Consider the following 18,915-nt stretch of genomic DNA (forward strand, 5'->3'; position numbering starts at 1 on the left):
AGACAGATGGATCGCATGTGGATGAGAGTGCGCCTCCTTCAAAAAAGAGTCTGGTCTCTTGTTATCAACATGCTGCATTAGTTTCTTCTCAACCTCTCAAATCCATTCTCTTAGGACAATTACACTTAAAAGAATGTGTAACCAAGTATTTTTTTCTACCAATGACTTGTCAAGAAGTTGCATTTTTGGCACTTGGCACTTGGCACGGACACGATGGGTGAAAAAGTCCTGTTCCAAATCACATAACAAGTATTGGTCTTCAGTGATTCTGTCTTTGTTGTGTTGGCATACCTACCTATTTAATGGCATTGGAGGATACTCAATGGGAATGTTTGCTGATTTCTGAAGAATTAAAGTAGAATTGCCTCATGTTCACAAACACAGAATGCTTGCAAGCTGTTTAATACTGAAGCCAGGAGACATATTTTATGGTTGCAAAATGTTTTGACTCTCTGAAGGTTTGTAAAACAAAGCTTAAATCATTTTGTGTATTCAGGCCTCTCCTTAAATCTACCATCTCCTGGGTCTTAGACTTTTGTTTAATTTAACATACAATGAACAAAATGTCTTGATAATATATACTATATACCACAAGTATGAGCACACCCGTCACACATATGTGATTTTCGGTCATGTTATGCCAAAAACCACGCTTTGAGTAAGTATTTCCACACGATGTTGGAACCTGTTTGCAGGGATTTGTTCCCTGTGCATTCCGGGTTCATCCCAACATTGTTGGACAGGGTTGAGGTCAAGAAGACTCGGTGCTCGCCAGTGGACTTCTTCACACCAAACTGGAAAACATTTCTCTTTATGGCCCTATGCTTAGGGTGATGCAGTTGGAAAAAGTTAGGGACGTAATGTTGAGCAAGCCCACATGTACAGGAAGGACACAAGAGAACAGAAGGAGTGAACGACTTAACTGACTAAGTTTGACATTACTTTCTTAATGTATACCCTGCTTTATCATTATCAAGGGCTTGCAATTTCAAAGAACAGTCACAGGCTCTAAATAAAGAACAGCAGAGCCACACAGTTGGACTTGAGCAGAGTTGTTAATGACTTTGCAGAGTGCAATGCCTTTAAAAGGAACTTCTCGTTGTTATGGAGTGGGATCAGGGATTGAAATCTGTAGCAATGTTATCTTTTGTAACTACTCTTCTAACTAATTTAGTTTGTGATAACATGTATCCACTGTGCCATTACGGCTGAAATATATAAAGTGTCTGTGTGTGTGTGTGTGTTTAACCACAAGTTTAACCACACCTCGGAGCGCGTTCTCTCCGCCATCTCCTCCGTGTGTGTGTGTGTGTGTGTGTGTGTGTGTGTGTGTGTGTGGTGTGTGTGTGTGTGTGTGTGTGTGTGTGTGTGTGTGTGTGTGTGTGTGTGTGTGTGTGTGTGTGTGTGTGTGTGTGTGTGTGTGTGTGTGTGTGTGTGTGTGTGTGTGTGTGTGTGTGTGTGTGTGTGTGTGTGTGTGTGTGTGTGTGTGTGTGTGTGTGTGTCATTTTTTTATCGGGAGGAAACATCCTGCAATTAATTATTCTTCATCTTCCATCTTTTCCTCAATATCCCCACTCTAATCGCACTTTATTCTCCCTTTCTAACATCTCCAACTTCTTCCTCCCCCCTTCCTTATCCCTCTTTCTCTTCCTCCCTCACTGGCTTCCCAACTGCCCATTGCTCACCTTCTTTTCTCCTCCTCTTTCCCTCCCTCTCAGTCCTCTCTTCCTCCTCCTCCCTGCTCTGTTTTCCAGACACACGCTTTCCATTTCTGCAGTGGGCTGCCAGTCTATGAGCTGGAGAGACACTCAGACGACTCTCACTGGAGGAAATCTTCAAAAACACCCTTTTCCTGCAGCTTTTTGTGCTTTTTTGTGGATGCAACGTGAGACCTACTATTGCTTTTCTTATTTTCAGGTCGGGTAATTTGAAAAGAAAGCTGCAATGCTTCCATTCTACCTCCTGACTTTAGCTGGTGAGCACTTTTATTTAATGGTCATGCCAATGCCAGTAGATGAGGGCATGTTTCTGTTAACGCCAGTTGCTATGATTCATTCTTACCATTCTCTCACTCCAATGTCTCTCTTCTTCTTTCTTTTTCCTCAAAGCTACCATCCAAGCACACAACCTGTTGCCAGGCTCCTGCAACTTCGAGTCCAACACCTGCGGATATACGTCAGATCCAGACTTTACAAGCTGGACGCTGCACAAAGATGGTACTGGGAGACACTCTGCACAACATCTTCAGTCTTTAAACATTACAATTAGAGGCTTTTGCTTGATCGTGTTTCTTTTAGCAGTGGTTGCAGGTTTAGCTGTGATGTCAATCCAATCCAATGCACTTTATTTCTATAGCACATATTAAAAACAGAGGGTTTCCCGAAGTGTTTCACAGCAAACATAACATTATAATAAAATATAATATTACAATAATAGATAAAAGGCATACATAAGAAAAGATAAAAGGTATAGAATTAATACAAGGTACACAAAGGCTATGGACAGACAATAAAAGCATAAAAATCGATCAAACTGACTCGAAAGTGAGGGAAAAGAGGAGGGTGGGCGACAATTTGACATGGGGGGGCAGGTCGTTCCAGAGCCTGGGGGATACTGCTGAGAAGGCTCGGTCTCCCCTGGTGTTTTTCGTGGTTTTAGGGACTACTAGCAGCAGCTGATCAGCCGACCTCAAAGACCTTGAAGGGGTGTACACCTTTAGGAGGTCGGAGATGTACTGAGGGGCCAGCCCATTAAGCGATTTTAAAAACAATCAAAACAATCTTAAAATGAACTCTAAAATGGACAGGAAGCCAGTGGAGGGAAGCCAGAATTGGTGTGATGTGCTCATGCTTGCGTGTTCCTGTCGTAGTTGTTTTGGTGCTGGTTTGGCGTTACCACAGAGGCTCACTGGTGAAAAGAAGCCCATCTGCTCTGCATTGACTCCAACATCTGGAGTCAGTGAAATAAAAGATTTTGGCATTCTTGCCACGTTGGTACTGCAGCTGATCCAGATGAGTTCCTCACACCCATATCTAAGTTGTGTCAAGTGATCAAAGCCAACAGATGAATGCAGATTAGATCACGTGTACATTACGCTGTCTACAATCTGTCGCCAACTCCTATAACATTCTCTTTTGTGCTAGTGCTGAGATGTCATACACATGAAGACTGTGGTGAAATAATGGGATGGATCTAGCTGCCGGAGACCCATGCCTCATGATGCACTAGCAGCAGGATCCTGTCAAGTTAATTGCGACAGGAAGCAGGCCCGCTTTCAGAGGTGGAGCTTATGTTTATGTTACAAAACACTCAGCTCTCTGACCTGATTTGAATTGCACAACATTTGTCCCTAAAGTTAAATGTTTTCACTTAAAATAACTAAATCTGCCAGGTATGTTTTGGCAGCTCTTAATGAATGTTGCACCAGGAATGGTCAGAGAGCAAAATCCTAAATATTGTTGTTGTTGATAAAATAAACACTCTTACCTCTTTAAGGGTGCATGTCAGCATTTTGGGAAATGTACTTATTTGCCTTTGTTCCATGAGTGAAATAAGAATATGTATACCACCCCAAGGGGTATAACCTCTGGTATCTAAAAGTAAAGCCAATGTGGAAGTTGCTTAACCTGTATTCTATCTAATGGCCAGCAGGGGGGGACTCCACTGATTGCAAAAAGGAGTCTAATTGTATAGAAGTCTATAGGCGCTTTCACACCGGAGTACTTTTCCCAGGAATAGTTCCGATAGTTCCTGGGATTTTGCGTTCACACCAAAAAGATCTGGAACTAGAACTTTTTTTTTCGGGAAGCTTTTCACCCTTTTTCAGTCCCTGCTAGAGAGGTGGTACTTTCCTGGGGAGGAAAAAGGTTCAAATTTCTGATTGGCTGGGCGAATTCCAAACCACGGCCCATAAAACTCTGAAAAGTTTTATGAAGCGGCCATTTTATTTGCTCGCATTAGCATTGTTAGCATTAGCATTAGCCCAGCGCACCAACGGAGAAAGACTAACTTATGGCAACACAAAATAAAATATGGGAGCGGTGGACTGATGAGGAGGTGTCGGCGCTTCTGGCGATTTACTCGGGACTTCGGGTGGTGATTTACAGCGACACCCGAAGTCCCGGAGTCCGGGGGACTCCGGGACTTCGGGTGGCAGAAGTGACGTCAGCAGCTTCATTTGCGTAATCCTCCCTCAGGGACCAAGCCCCCAGGAGTGCACCAGACTCTGAGGAAATAATTCGTTGTGTCCAAACGGCGGTACTGCAATTTCCGTATCAGTCCGTGATGTCCCTGGGCCCAGAAATACTTTTTCCCATTGACTAAAATTGGGAAGGAGTGGTCTGTAAATCGTTGGATAATTTTTTTTTTAACCAAATAAATTACCCAGTATAAACTATTGTATAGCCCTTATATAGACCTACATTAGGTCCTCAAGTTGTAAAATGTGCTAATAACGTTATTCTGAAAGTTATTTTCCTCTGCATTATGAACGCGCATCTGAGAGTGGGAGCTCGAGGGGCGGGGCTTTAGGGGCAACTCAACTGCGCATGCTCTCTGAGCGCACATATGGGTTCTTCTGCTCTGACAGCCAGGCATGCTGGGTAATCTGTGACGTTTCGCTCTCTCAAAAGTTGGGCCATTTTGTCCTCATGCGCCAATGAGCAGCTCTCATAGGAAAGAACGAGACCCCGCCTCCGACGCTGTATCCAGTTCTTATTATACATCCATGTCAGGGACTTATTCTGGTGTGAATGTGATTTACTGGGACAGTTCCGGGACTAAAGAGTTCGGCGGGACTAAGTACTGGGAACTAAGTACGGCAAAGTACATGGTGTGAAAGCGGCTAGGGAATGACCCAACCTCTCAATTGATTTATTACCTCAGTTAACAATTTACTGATGAGTTTATGGTCTCAAATACTAGTTGTAAGTCGCCTTCATTGCGGCCTTATGTGTATTTTGGTCCTAATAAGGGTAAAATAGACGATATAGCTGGGAAGATTTAGGGCGGGTCTACAGTACCTTGTTATTGAGACGTCCATAAAACAGCATTGTTGAGCGTTGTATTTTGCAAAAGTCGATGGGCTTATTCCATTGGATTTTGGAATATTGCAGTAAATACATGGTTCATGTTTTTCGGAGAAATAATCATCCCAAATGAACACAATTTGTATGATTAAAGCATAAATGCATGCAAACAATGCATTGCTAACTTCTGGATTGGCCTACATAAAAACGTCAGCACTGTATCAAGTTAAAAAAATATAAGGAAAAATGGCAAAGCAGAACTAAGGGTTAATATGCTGCGAGCTGGTCATTATTGCGAAAGGAACCAGCCAGGGTTAGCAGGACTCCTTTATCACCCTGAAGGGTTCTACTTATTACAACTTGTTTTCCTCCACCTTGCTCCTACTTGTCCGAAAATTGTTCTGCTGTTAAGCGAATCTCGGTCTCACTTTTAGTCTTCCCTCTTGGATACATAAACCAGTTTCTCTCTTCCTGTTTCCATCCTTGTTGCTATTGAAACCAGCTTCTTAAAAGGTCAGAGTAGTTAACTCAGTTCTTGGTCAATTATTGTATTCGCTCACTCCCTTTCATTTCTATGCTCTGTGCAGCACAGCTGACCGTAATAGAAAAGTGAAGTCATGCTAACAGCAATTTTTACGTCATTTGTTCTTAATCCAAACAATGCTGATACACTGATTCAATCAAGGCAACACCTCAGTTTAAAAGCGAGCCAAGGTTATGATGTTTACATTCTGTCTACAAACATTTGTAAACAATTAGAGTTTATTCGCAAAAAAAGACGAAAGACATCTTGAATTGACCGCATTACCAGTAAAATGAGCTCAGGCAATAGCAGCCCCAAGGCTGCAGGGCATTCCACTGGGACAACAAATAAATCACAGACTCAGGAGAGATCAGAGACCCTTGGAGCAAAAAAGAAGCTAGGAGTCTGTGTTATGGTGGGAGCTGAATTTTGGACATTTCCATTAGACATTATCCAGCCTTCTACATGTTTCTTCCCTGTTCTATCCCTAACAGAAGCTGTTGGGTAGATTGCATAATCCTGACTTTTTAGCTAGCGCCACCATCAGGTCTACATTTTAATTTGCCCTGAGCTAAAGTTGGTTTGCTGACATGCTAAACTGTGGTGACAATGGCCAACTGCTGAAAGGCAACACGTTAGCCATTAGCTCAGTAATGGCACATTTCCAATACAGCGTTGTTGCGTGGTTGCGTTTCCACTAGGCGTAGTTCTGGCTAGCGGTATACTTTTTCACAGTTTTTCTGGCTCTCCAAAATCGAGGTTCTTTCCGGGCCAACAACCGGGCTGAGTATGCTAAACTAGTGAGAGAATCACTGGCAACTACAACAAGATGAACATATTTGACCGTGATTTAATTGTAATACACGTTTCAAAATTATGCCAAAGTAACAACATACTGATACCGGTTAGTAAAAACCATGAATCAATGCTTTGACAAGTCTGCAGACAGACGGCAGGCGAAAACCCTTTTTAAAGGCGTGTTTTCTGAATGGAGATTGGCTAAGTTAACGTTGTATATGCTCCGACCGTCCACACTCACAACAACGGCCTATACATTCGCCATGACACAGGCAGTCTGTGGTTTGTACTTGTTTAACTTTTGTCTAGTTTCTGAACAGATATGAGGAGCTGTGAGCTCTGAGGGCTAACAGCTAACGGCTGATGTTGGTTTTGTGTTTCGCATTGAAGATGACGTCATGGCTCCGCCTACACTGCGTTACTATAGTTACTACCCCAGCTACTAAACTGTAATATTTATTGCTTGTTGCTTTGGGCTTTGATGACGCCGAAAGCAAGCAGGTAGCTCACTCGTTAGCAAATATTGTAGAAGTAAGCGATATATGACTTTCTGCGAGAATTTTCTTGACTTTGTGCTAAACACTTGTTTTTATGTTGGTCATTGTATTATTGAAGGTACAACCAGTAGAAGAATTCCATAAAATATAATAATAATTTTTGACCGAGTTGGCCTGAAAGTTTATTTATTACAATGCAGACTGCCATGTCTCATTTACAGCTGACAGGTGATGCTAACTGACTTTATGATAGAGACACTGACAAAATGAAAGGCAACCACTAAACTAACAATGAATTACAAATTAAACAGTTTCCAGTCTGGTGTAAAGTAAACCTTCAGTTTTGTTATGCAAAGGAGTTTATTTTAATTGTATTTAAATCTCTAGTAAGAAAGAAGGAGTGTCTAAACTAATTTAACTCAACAACTGATGTCAATGAAAATGAATGCATACAAAATAAACATTTGGATCAGTAAAATAAAGTCAAAAGCTATCAATATTTGTCCTTTTAATCACATTTTTGTTCTTTGTCAGTGGCATTTTTTCCAATGTTTTCTCTAAATCGGAAATACCTTTTTATTTCAGGCCGTTTTGTGTCGGTGGAAGCAGCCGTGAGCGACGACCAGGAGGATCAGATAGGTGCAGATGGCGGACCACAGAGAGAGACCTCAGGGGTCCTGCTGAGCCCGGCTCTAGAGCAGGGCGAGTGGAGCTGCCTGAGGCTCGTCTACCAGATCAGCGGATCGGGGAGCCTGGAGGTCCTGCAGAGCACTGAGGGAAAGAGCTTTGACAGACCGCTGTGGAGCAGCCAGGCACCCTCTGACAGCTGGGTCATCTCCAGCATGGACCTGCAGAACACCACCGAGCCTTACACGGTGAGAGGACTTCTGAAATAGTGTCTAATCTTTGTAAGTAAAATCCACAAAGAGGCCCCAGGGAAGAAAATGTATCAGAGTGTAGACAGTGTTCATCCTCTTGCTTGAACATGCTTAGGTCAAGTCCACCTGCCCAATAACATGTGATGCCTAAATTGTAGAATTGTCAAATGTTGGTTAAATTATCGCTTAACTGAAAAGCTCAGAAGGTCACCAAAAGCATTTGTCATATTCATCATATGGCTACCACGAAAACCAACAGCAAGTGTAATGTCAATTTCACATTCAGTTTTAGTGATATCGTAGACAAACGGAAAGTAAACCTAAGATGGTTACTTTTGGGGGCTGTTTGGAAACATTACATATATTGAAAACTACTCAAATAAAAGTAACAGGTATGAGCAGTCCACTGTTAGGGAACAAACATCCAAGAATTGGAAAAACTGTTTCTGCTCACAGGTATATTCTCTCTTTGTTAAAGGAACCTGGTAAATGTAAAAACCAAGTTCTCATGCTGTCGTTAAAAGGAGGCCAAAACTAGATTCATATAAATTACACATGGGACCCAAATTGAGGCAAGGACAAAGTGTGCAGAAACAATAACACACACCTTCACATGCACACATTATCCAAACACTGTGAGGGAATAGTACAGCACATGTTTATATTACATCCAGACTCGGGCAGAGCTGTCTGTGACAGGGTCGTGACCTACATAATGGAGAGAGGAGTGTGTGCTATGTGTGGGCCCCTCAGTGCATTAATGTATTTCAGACCAGACCTAGGGAAAAAAAAAAGGGAAAATGTCAGAGGTAGAAGAGAACTGACTGATAAATCGTTCTGCTCTCTAGTCTCACTGAACCGAAACCAAGCAACTCATTCTCATAGCTGGAACTCAGGCCTCCTACCAAATATCCCTTCATCACTTTCACCTTTCAATTATAAATATTCTAGATGGGAAAAATGATACCAATAAGAGAAAGTTAACAACTACTGTTAGCTAGAAAAGACAGTGAAACCCCTAGCTGCTATATTCTAGCGATAGCATCCTGTTGCAGAGATTTGTTAAAAAAAAGTGTTTATTGTTAACCAATAATACCTATTTAGCATATATTTAATATATTGCATCATGTGCTACACTACCTCTGCTAATAATACCGAATGAAAGATTACAATTAGTCATTAAAGTTATGTAACGTAACGAGTGGCAAACAAATCTATTGACCTTTGCTAACGCTAGCTGGTGTTATTGTTAGCACAACATGAAGAGGGGGAAATTATTACTTATTTTGTTGCTAAATATTACTAAACCAAACTTTTTAAGTTTCAGTTATATCAAAATAGTGGTTGTATGTTTAGCCTCCTTGGTGTTTTTTGGTGGAGGTGGGGCTAATTGAAAAATGAATTTCCCCCTCGGGATAAATAAAGGTTAATCTTCTTCTTCATCTTCCTTTTTAACGCATATTATTTTTGCAGGATTTAATCCGTGCTTGACCCTTCTCAATTCTTGCAGCTATAAAGAGACAGAAACGTTCTCAGGAATTTTTGGAGACCAAACCAGAGCCTTAAACAAATGAGCTAACATAAAGGTGGACACAAACTGTGAAAAAGCTATAAGCAGCAAAAACAGTGGAAAAACAATTAGCCCACTCCGAACTGGCATGTTTTAAACCAGGGGTGGGGAACCTTTTTCCTCTCAAGGGCCATTTAAATGTTTACAATATCCTCCGAGGGCCGTATACAAGTTATTGACCTCTGCTTAAAAATACTAAAATCACATGTGCAAAGAAAACGCAACCTCTTAATCCTTGCACGTGCACGGTTGTGGCATGACCACCAAAACAGAAAGATATGGACACCTAACCTCCTCTAAGGGGGTCCGGGGGCATGCTTTGCTGGAAGTTAAAAGCATCAATCTGGTGCACTTTGAGAGCAACATTAGGAGATCTATGGACACATCTCTCAACACCCATATGAAACAGAACTGTAAGCAGATTTATTTTTCTTTATGGATATTTTACAAATCACTCCCCTTTCAAACTGTATTCTTGTTTATAATAACAACTGTTATTTACTGTCATATAGTATTTTATACCTGTTTACTTTATTCTCTTGTTTTTTTATAACTATAATGATCATATAAAGATGTGCCTTTACCTCACTGGTTGGAGAACAAGCTTCTTATATTCGTTAGCATAGCTAGCTAATCAGATGCTAATGATAACAACACAGTTATTGACTGTATGATCAGTAGGCTATGATGACAGATGAACAGATCGCCACTGGGCTTTCAACTAAAGACACAGACACGCAGAAACTGCGGCATGTGTACGGCTGCAATTTCTGAAGTGCCGGAGCCGCGTTCTTGTGCTCTCCGTCAGAACTGCACCCCTGTCAGACGAGACATATACCACGTGATGACACGTTAGGCTCGTGTTGTGTTCAAGGACCCTGACCGTGGCCAGGAAAAACAGGCACTCGCTTGTTTAATTTTTTTGCGGTCTAGATTTCTCTAATTTTTTTCTTTTTTGCATGTGTTTATAAATTACCTAGAGGGCCGTACCAAATTATCTCGCAGGCCGTATATGGCTCGGGGGCCGGAGGTTCCCCACCCATGTTTTAAACGGTCACTGCACTAGTTTGTCTAAATAAGTTCAAATTACCTCTGATATCATCAGGGCCGTCCCTCCCTACAGGCCGATCATGCAGGCTGCATGGGGCCTCACATTGCGCAGGGGGCCTCAGCTTATGAGCTCGGCTTGTGCGCAGCTCTCAGCGCAGTTCTCCGCGCTGAGAAACTGTCTGTCTAGTTGGTTTACATAACATTGGCTAGCATTTGTTCCCCTTTCATTCATTTTTATGTCAATTTGCACATTTCATGGTGATGCTCAGCCTCTCCCCTTAACTCCTAACAGCCATCATCATGTCAACCACAACACAGAGAAATACTGATAGAAATGTGTGTGTAGTTGTTGATACATTGCTGACAGAGGGAACTATATTTGAAAGCAGATTTAAGAAATGTAATGTAATAAGCATGTTTTGTCTTGACTATATTACAACTATATATATTTTATACATTTACCATTTACCTCACTGTATAAAAAAGTAACTGGGTTCATAATAATAATAAACAGGAATTATATTTGCAAAAAAAATGTTTCACTCCTGTCGGTGGGGGGGGGGGGGGGGGGCCTCATCTCACAATGTCTCTTGGGGCCCCAAGTTTTGCCAGGGACGGCCCTGGATGTCATGCTTGATCTCACACACGTTCAAACCATGACCTCATGCTTAAACAAGTGTGTTTCTTCTCCGTCTTCCTGTGTGTCGATTCTTCTCTGTGCAAGTCATTTTACGGAAAAACCTGCCGCTTCAAAAGCAAATTAGATTGCTGTGCGTTTCGTGCGTGCTTTCCTTTGACTTCCATATAATTGCTTTCCTCCTGACCTATGATAACATCCCTGTGTCACTCCCTATCAGGATTGCAGGGTATCACTGAACATGTGTTGTCGATTAGGTTGTCATCGAAGCTAAACCCGGACGGAGCGCTGGGAGCAGCGTGGCCGTCTTTGAGATCCACATCACCCCGGGGTACTGCCTGGGTCAGTGACTTCACACATACATCTCTCATGCATCTTTCTGAAATCAAAAAGAAAATAAGAATTCACATCTGTGCTATGTTCCTCACAAAAACATGAACAAATTATAATCAGTTTGCACTCACACCCATAATGAGTCGTCGGTTTCTCATTTCCTGCGTGTAGATTGTGATTTTGAGGAGTCTCACCTCTGTGGATACAGTAATCAGTGGAACGCTAATGTAAACTGGTATGTGGGAGGAGGCGGTTCCCAGATATTTCACAACAACATACCAAACGACCACACATACAACAACAAGACAGGTGAGGATTATTCACAAAAAGGTGTTTTCATCCAATTACTAAGTGATCATTTTGTCCTTTTCGTTCTAATTGACCTAGTGAACGCTACATTGAAAGTCACCTATTATGCAAAATCCACTTATTCATGTATGTTATACATCAACATGTGTAAAGAGATTCTGAAAGTTTCAGGAAAAAAGATTCTCTCTCTTTTTGTCCTGATCCATTTATGTGGACACTGAAAGTATATGTGGGTACGCTGTAGTCGACAACCTAACTCATATCTAAGCTCCCACTCAGGTCACTTGATGTACGTGGACTCCATCTACGCCAAGACTTTCAAAGAAGTGGCCAAACTGGTGTCTTCCATGACGACGGTGCCGATGTCCGGATGCCTGAGTTTTCAGTACCAGCGAAGCGAGGAGAGAGGGAACCTGTTCTCAGTTTTCACCAAGGACCGGCTGGGTCAGTACCAGGAGCTGTGGAGGGCCGGGTCAGAAAACCAAAACGACTGGAGCGGGACGCTGGAAGAATGGATACCTGTGCAGGTGGAACTGAAGGCACCGTACTCTGTACAGGTCAGTATGGAATTACGCTTAATGTACATAGCATTTCAAAGTGTATGTGAACACTTTAAGATATTTAGATGAGACTATATGACTTTTCAAAGGAAGAAATAACACATTGTTTTTCTTACATTTTCCTATTTTGTTGTGTACATGTCCTATTGTCTAAAGATAAATACATATAGTATATGATATAAGGGCTTAGTTAAATGGAGAAATAATATAAATACATGCTAGTTTGTTTGTGGTAGCAATGCAATAACTAGGGGAAATGTCCCCTGTTGTTATCATTTTATGCTGAATGAACTCATAAGCAGCATTATAGGTGGTCTAATTATTCAACATGCTGCTAAAGTTTTAACTCTAAAAACAGAATGTAAAAGTGTTTGTTTTTAAACGTGTTCTTTCTTCTTACAGTAAATACATGTTCTTTCTGTGTGAGGGTTTTATATTGGCGTGCACATGATGTCATGCATCTCTGTTTATGAGCTTCTCCATGTGTCTGCTTCTCAGGTGGTCTTTGAAGTGTCCTTTAACAGTGCGAGAGGTGGACGTGTTGCAGTTGATGACATTTCCTTTTCTCCAGAGTTTTGCAGCACAGACACTGGTGAGCTGCAGCTAGTCACTCACTGTTGTTCATCCAAATTATTAACAATTGAGGATGTTCATATGCAGAGATGGCAAAAGTACACACATCCTTTACTCAAGTAGAAGTACAGATACTCGTGTTTACAAATTCTCTGGTAAAAGTAGAAGTACTGACTAAACTTCTTTACTCAAGTAAAAGTAAAGAGGCTTTGAAGTGTACTTCAGTAAAAAGTACCCATAACTACCAGCTGTTTTAAAGAGTACCTGACCTCCCTTAACATCATTAGAACAATAATGTCATTGTTAGCTAATGATTGTTTCCATGCTGAACAACGGCAACATGACAACGTTTCCATTGGTCCCTCTTCTTTAGAGAAGACCAGGAAATGATGGATACACGGATCGTGTTCGAATCAATAGGCACGCAATGACTCTAAAGAATAATGATCACGCACCAAACACACATTCAGACTAAAGGAACCAGCCTGTTTGGAAAATGTGAGAAGTAGAAAGTCCAGGTATTTGGGTTCAACATGTAAGAAGTAAAAGTCAAAAGTCGTCGAAAATAAGTAGTGGAGTAAATTACTGATACCAGAAAAATATACTTAAGTACAGTAACGAAGTATTTGTACTCCCCTACTTCCCACCTCTGGTCATATGTCAAGTTAGTCCCCAGGGTGGTGGATTAAAATAGAGTATGGACCATCCCTAAGCATGATTGTGCTCATTACAGTTCTTTGCTTTCCTTGCCTTTTTAGTATTTCCTCTGTCATGTGAAACGTTCTGTTAAATATTAAGTTAAGGCCAAATACAAAACAGTGTTAATCCAACAACATCTGCTGATCCCATACATGCGATCCACAGAGCCGACCTTTGACCCCTCCATCGCTAACTGTGACTTTGAGTCTGGTTTCTGCCGCTACTCCCAGGAGCAGATGACCGGGTCGCTGTGGAGGAGAGTGTCTGTGAAGCCCAACATATTTAGGAACGGAGACCACACCACAGGAGCAGGTGGGCCAGGGCTACAATGAATAATAGTCGATTTAAGTTTAGGGGGCGCTATAGAGCCATTTTGCGTGCGCCGATTATGAAACCACCAAAATATAAAACATTTCTGAGGGTTTGGAGAAAGAAGGAGGAGAGTTTACTAGATCTCTGAAGTCCACCCTTATCTCTGCTTAAGGATAGCAGTCCCTGACTACATCAACCTTTACTAGCATAACACTACAATCTGTACAGTCAAGTGAATCCAGTAGAGTTTGATTGTGGGTATTGTGGTCAACTTGTTTGCTTCACAAAGCTTCTAGCCCTATTTAGCTTATTGTTTAGCCATTTTTACTATCTGGTTCAGTAAATGTTGCCACCAGAAGCAGTTGCTTTTTTAAATTGTACATTGCTAATATGTTAGCGATTACCATTTTATTAGTGTTGGTTGCTTTGTATAGATTTTGTAGCAAAGACAATTGGATGAGACAGCTTTAAAACCCAAAGGGTGATAATGTGGTGAACCAATCTGGATTTGAGGATTAAAACAATTTGAAAACTGTTGAATTCAAGATCAATAACAGGTGGCAGTAGTGACAGGAACACTCATGGCATGGACTCAGAGGAAGAGACCGTTTTGAAGGGAAATAAAGGCTCTCTTCTCCTTCAAGGATATTTCCTGTTGGCTCACTCCTGGCTGAGCCCACTCTCTGGCTACGTTAGTCGCCTGATCGGTCCAACTCTGCCTGGGAACATGAAGTACTGCCTGAGATTCTACTTCTCCCTGAGGGGTGAGTGGCACCCCAAAAACTCTCCGGATGAAAGAACATTTGCATAATGTTATCGCTGTCTGTGATTGTTTGACTGACTCACTGACCAAAAATAACTCTGGCAACTGCAGGTTTCAACCAGACGGACCAGGCTCTGGCTGTGTATCTGCAGCAGGGCAGCAGCCAGGAGAGGATCTGGACTCAGGGGGAGAAGTCCAGAGGAATCTGGATCACAGCGGACGTCACCTTCCAGACATCAAAGCCTGCCAAGGTCAGAAGAGAGGAAGTGGAAATATCAAAGGCAGAAAACAGTAGAGAATAAGCGTGAACGGGAAAGAGGGAAGGATCAAAAAGGAAGTAAGTGAGGGGAGGAGAGAAAGAGGGAGACAGTGAGCCAAATCATTCATTAATAAAGGACGGGAGGAAGGAACGAAGGAAATAATAAACATTCAAAAAGTGCATACCTCCGCCAAGGCAGCGAGCACAGAGCTTCGCTAAGGCCTTTGCCATGAATAAAAAGTAATGCTCCAGGAAGCAGATCCGCTCCAGAATGTAAAGAGTTCTTCCTTGGCTCAGGATTCACCTTTCCACCAAGTTTCATCGACATTGGGCCAGTCGTGTTTTTCTAAGCCTGCCGTATGAAAGACAAGCAGACCACAAACCAAACTGAAGACATCCCCTCATTGGTGATAATAGAACAAATGATCACTTTCTCATAATGTTTCTCACTTGTATTCTTAAATAATAGTGTTGTCCTTTACGGAGCCCTGAGGGGACAACTAACCTGTTCTCACGTTCTGCTCTTGTGTCGGAGCCTTTTACAGTTCAGCTTTTTGATTTATCGGATTTATTACTGTGTTTGTTCATGTGCATGATGAGAAGGAGTTCGTCCAGATGACTAAACGCTCCAAGGATTTCCCACACTGGCCTTTTCTTCCTTTCTGAACACATTGAACCGATTTCAAGATTCCAATTGAGGATTTTTTCTTCCCCACGAGGAAGTCTCACGCAGGGCAGAAACAACCAGAACGTGTGTGTAATGACGTGTGTGTAATGACGTGTGTGTAATGACGTGTGTGTAGTTTCTCCAGAGATGTCAGTGTAAATGAGCGATGGTGTTGACCCTCTGACGGTGGAGCTGCTCACTGCTTTCCTCTGCTGTTCAGATGGTGTTCGTCAGCACCTGCAAGAGCTTCTGGGACTGCGGCTCCGTGGCTTTGGACGACATCAGCCTGAGCCTCGGAGACTGTGAGCTGACAGAAGGTACAAACTGCAACAACAAAAACAAATCATAGCGTGCTCATACACATCTCTATTTACCCTGATCAAAAATCCATTCCCCATATTTAGTTGCAGTCAGACGACATCAAAATACTCCCAACATGCTGTTTAGCTAAACGCAGCAATGAGAAAACTAGTTCCCCCGCCTCCCCCGCTGTGTCCAGTTCTTATTATACATCCATGGGGGGGGGGGGGGGGGGAGTGTGTGGGAGAGAAACTCCCTCTGGAGTGAGCTTTGGGATTGTAGCCTTTGCAGACCATTTACATGCACAAAACCTATATAACACACTACAGGAATTTGTGCCATTAAAGAACATTTGCAACTCAGAAACTGATCTCCAGACCTCCACCAGGGGTCGTCTCTATCTCCCCTCCCTCTCAAACAAGGAAGATACGGATCACCCTAAATTATGCCTCACAGCTCCCTGTCAGTCCAACCACTAGTTTTGTTTTAAAGGCAACTATCAAATACAAGTGTTACAGAACATTTTGTAGTGTTTTCATGTTGCGGTTGCAGGCTCCGTGTTGCGGACTCTGCCCGGACACTGTGACTTTGAGGCGGGCCTGTGTGGCTACACTCAGGACAAGCAGAGTGACAGTGGAGACTGGGAGTTGAGACGAGGACCCACCCCCACCTCCTACACCGGACCGAGAGCAGACCACAGCACGGGACTCGGTGAGGGTCCCGCGCTTAACGCTCCTTCCAAATCCACAATATTCTGCACGCTCTAAAACAGGGGTGTCCAAACTACAGCCCGGGGACCAAATGCGGCCCGGGGACCATTTTGAATCGGCCATCAGCTAATTCCAAAAGTATATTGAAATATGGCCCACAAGATTAAACTTGTGCTTGTCATATACTGTACTTCTTAAATATATTTGTACAAATATATTACACAGTATTCATGTGTTAAAAGGTCAATTAAAGTTGGAAACATTTTCTAACAAATCTTAGTTGATACAAAATAATAACCCAATAACTTAATTACATAACAAGCTTGAAATACACCCTTCATATTTTCTCTTTTTATAAGCAATATGAGGCTTGTTTGTTTTAACTTATCACTGAACTGACAATGCAATATACCTCACCTCTATATTTGTCTGTATGTGACCCTCAGTGCAGAAAGTTTGGACACCCCTGCTCTAAAATAACTAGAGAACGTTACACAGTAACACAGCTTGAGTAGCAGTCTGCGTTGAACCCGTTGACCTTTGATTGACAGGATACTACCTGCACATGGAGGCGTCGCCCATGCTGTCGGGTCAGAGCGTGCGGCTGCTCTCTCGACCCCTGAGAGGCTCCAGGGGGCCTCAGTGTTTGAGCTTCTACTACCACATGTACGGCTCAGGCACGGGTCAGCTCAGCGTTCACCTCCATAAGGATGGAGAGGGTGCGTTGCTGTGGAAACTGAGCGGAGAGCAGAGCGTCGCCTGGCTCAGGGCCACGGTGGAGTACAGGAGCGATATCCAGCATCAGGCAAGACACCTCTGAGGGCTGTTTGTATTTAAAGTCTGTGCGCTGGACATGGATATTGTTAGAAAAATATCACTCGGGATGCAGTTCAATACCAGTTCAAAGCAGTATACAATGTTTAGATTAGCTAAGACCCACGTTAGAAATGAGCATGCTTGTCATATATCTATCTCCATAGAGGCTGAATCATCATGTTAATCACATACTGTATCATATGCCTAAAACAGTCCTGATGCTCTTCTAGGTAATCATACATCCTGTCATGTACACAGCTACAGTGGGGCCTTTGTTATCATGTGCTATCTGACATTGGAAGAGTACATTCAGTATTTTCCCAACAGATAGGATCAGCCTATTAAACAATACATTATATAGGATTCCTAACCTTTTGGGCTGTTTTGCAAATGAGTTAAGGCTCAGGGAGGTTTGACTGTAAATAAAGAAGATGAAATACATATTCAACAGCTACAACAGTCAAATGCAGCCTAAACATTGCACCCTAATTGTGTCATATACAAAGATATATCAGTCCCACGGGCCATATTCTGCAGAAACTGTACTTTTAATACTTTTTGCTTTACAGCTCTGTACTCTCTCTGTTCCAGATTGTGTTTGAAGCCACCAGGGGTTCATCAGTAAGGAGTGACATTGCCATTGATGACATTACCTTAGAGAGCGGACCTTGCCCGGGTAAAACATCTACAGTATTGAATGTTGAACACATGGTTTAAGATTAAACATCAAAGAAGAAAATGAACAGAGAATTACCTGATTTACTTTTGTCCCCCTGCAGTAACGAAGACAGAGGCCCCTGTGGGAAGCTCCAATGACATCGAGTAGAAGGAAGATCAGCTGTGTACGATGCATGAACCCCCCCCCGTGTTTTTTGTGTGCACATTACAGACCCCTGACTCCTGCGTGTCTATCACGGTGTCAGTCAGAACATTTAGTAGTGCGGGTAAAAGGAGACTTTTCATGTAGTTCCGTTTTGTTGAAGCATCACCAATAAGGTGTATGATAGTCCGCATTTCTCTCTGCACTGTAGCAACAGAGTGAGTTTGACTGTTTTGTTCACATGTATATGCATTAGATTAATGCTCAACGCCAAATAAAGCGAGAAGGTTAAAAAAAAATACGTTGGTATGTGTTTTTACTGGTTGATGTTGAATTGAACGCCTCTTTTCACTGTCACCTTGTGGGAATGCATCTTCCAATTTATTCATGAATAACGAACTGACTAAGGACATCATTTTGGGATCATTACTGAAACCCAAGTGAAAACCTTTGCAACATGTCCCTAGTTGGACCACATAACTGTAAGGACTACGACACAGAACATACAATAACCAATAATAATAAATATACTCAAAAATGCACTCATTCGACTGCAAATCTCTGCCACTGCTGATGTTATATTGGAAAAATACAAACCGCAAATATCGTAAACTTCCACAAAATCCTTGCGAGTTATAATATCAGGCAAGTATGGCAGGACCAGATCAGCTGCTCATCACTTGCCCCATCCTGCAGTCAGAAGCAAGTCGTGACATTATAAAACGTACAATGTTATATGTTTTTCAAAAAATCTCTCATCCCCAAAGCCACAAGAGATCTTTAAGAAACATTCATAAATGTGCTCAGAAAATAC

General features: G+C 42.2%; 1 protein-coding gene across 1 annotated transcript; it reads left to right on the plus strand.

Moving 5' to 3' along the window:
• The first annotated feature begins 1,733 nt into the window (after nt 1–1,733).
• Nucleotides 1,734–18,394, plus strand: LOC117456002 (MAM domain-containing protein 2-like). The gene is made up of 15 exons (XM_034095697.2): nt 1,734–1,975; nt 2,109–2,216; nt 7,431–7,720; nt 11,238–11,322; nt 11,485–11,622; nt 11,902–12,179; nt 12,681–12,774; nt 13,620–13,766; nt 14,411–14,530; nt 14,641–14,780; nt 15,676–15,772; nt 16,308–16,466; nt 17,017–17,270; nt 17,873–17,957; nt 18,061–18,394. Exons 1-15 carry the CDS (start codon nt 1,945–1,947, stop codon nt 18,105–18,107), a joined length of 2,073 nt encoding a protein of 690 aa, XP_033951588.1. The 5' UTR covers nt 1,734–1,944; the 3' UTR covers nt 18,108–18,394.
• Nucleotides 18,395–18,915: the final 521 nt, after the last annotated feature.

Source organism: Pseudochaenichthys georgianus, chromosome 12, assembly GCF_902827115.2.
Source record: "Pseudochaenichthys georgianus chromosome 12, fPseGeo1.2, whole genome shotgun sequence".
Taxonomy (NCBI): Eukaryota; Metazoa; Chordata; class Actinopteri; order Perciformes; family Channichthyidae; genus Pseudochaenichthys; species Pseudochaenichthys georgianus.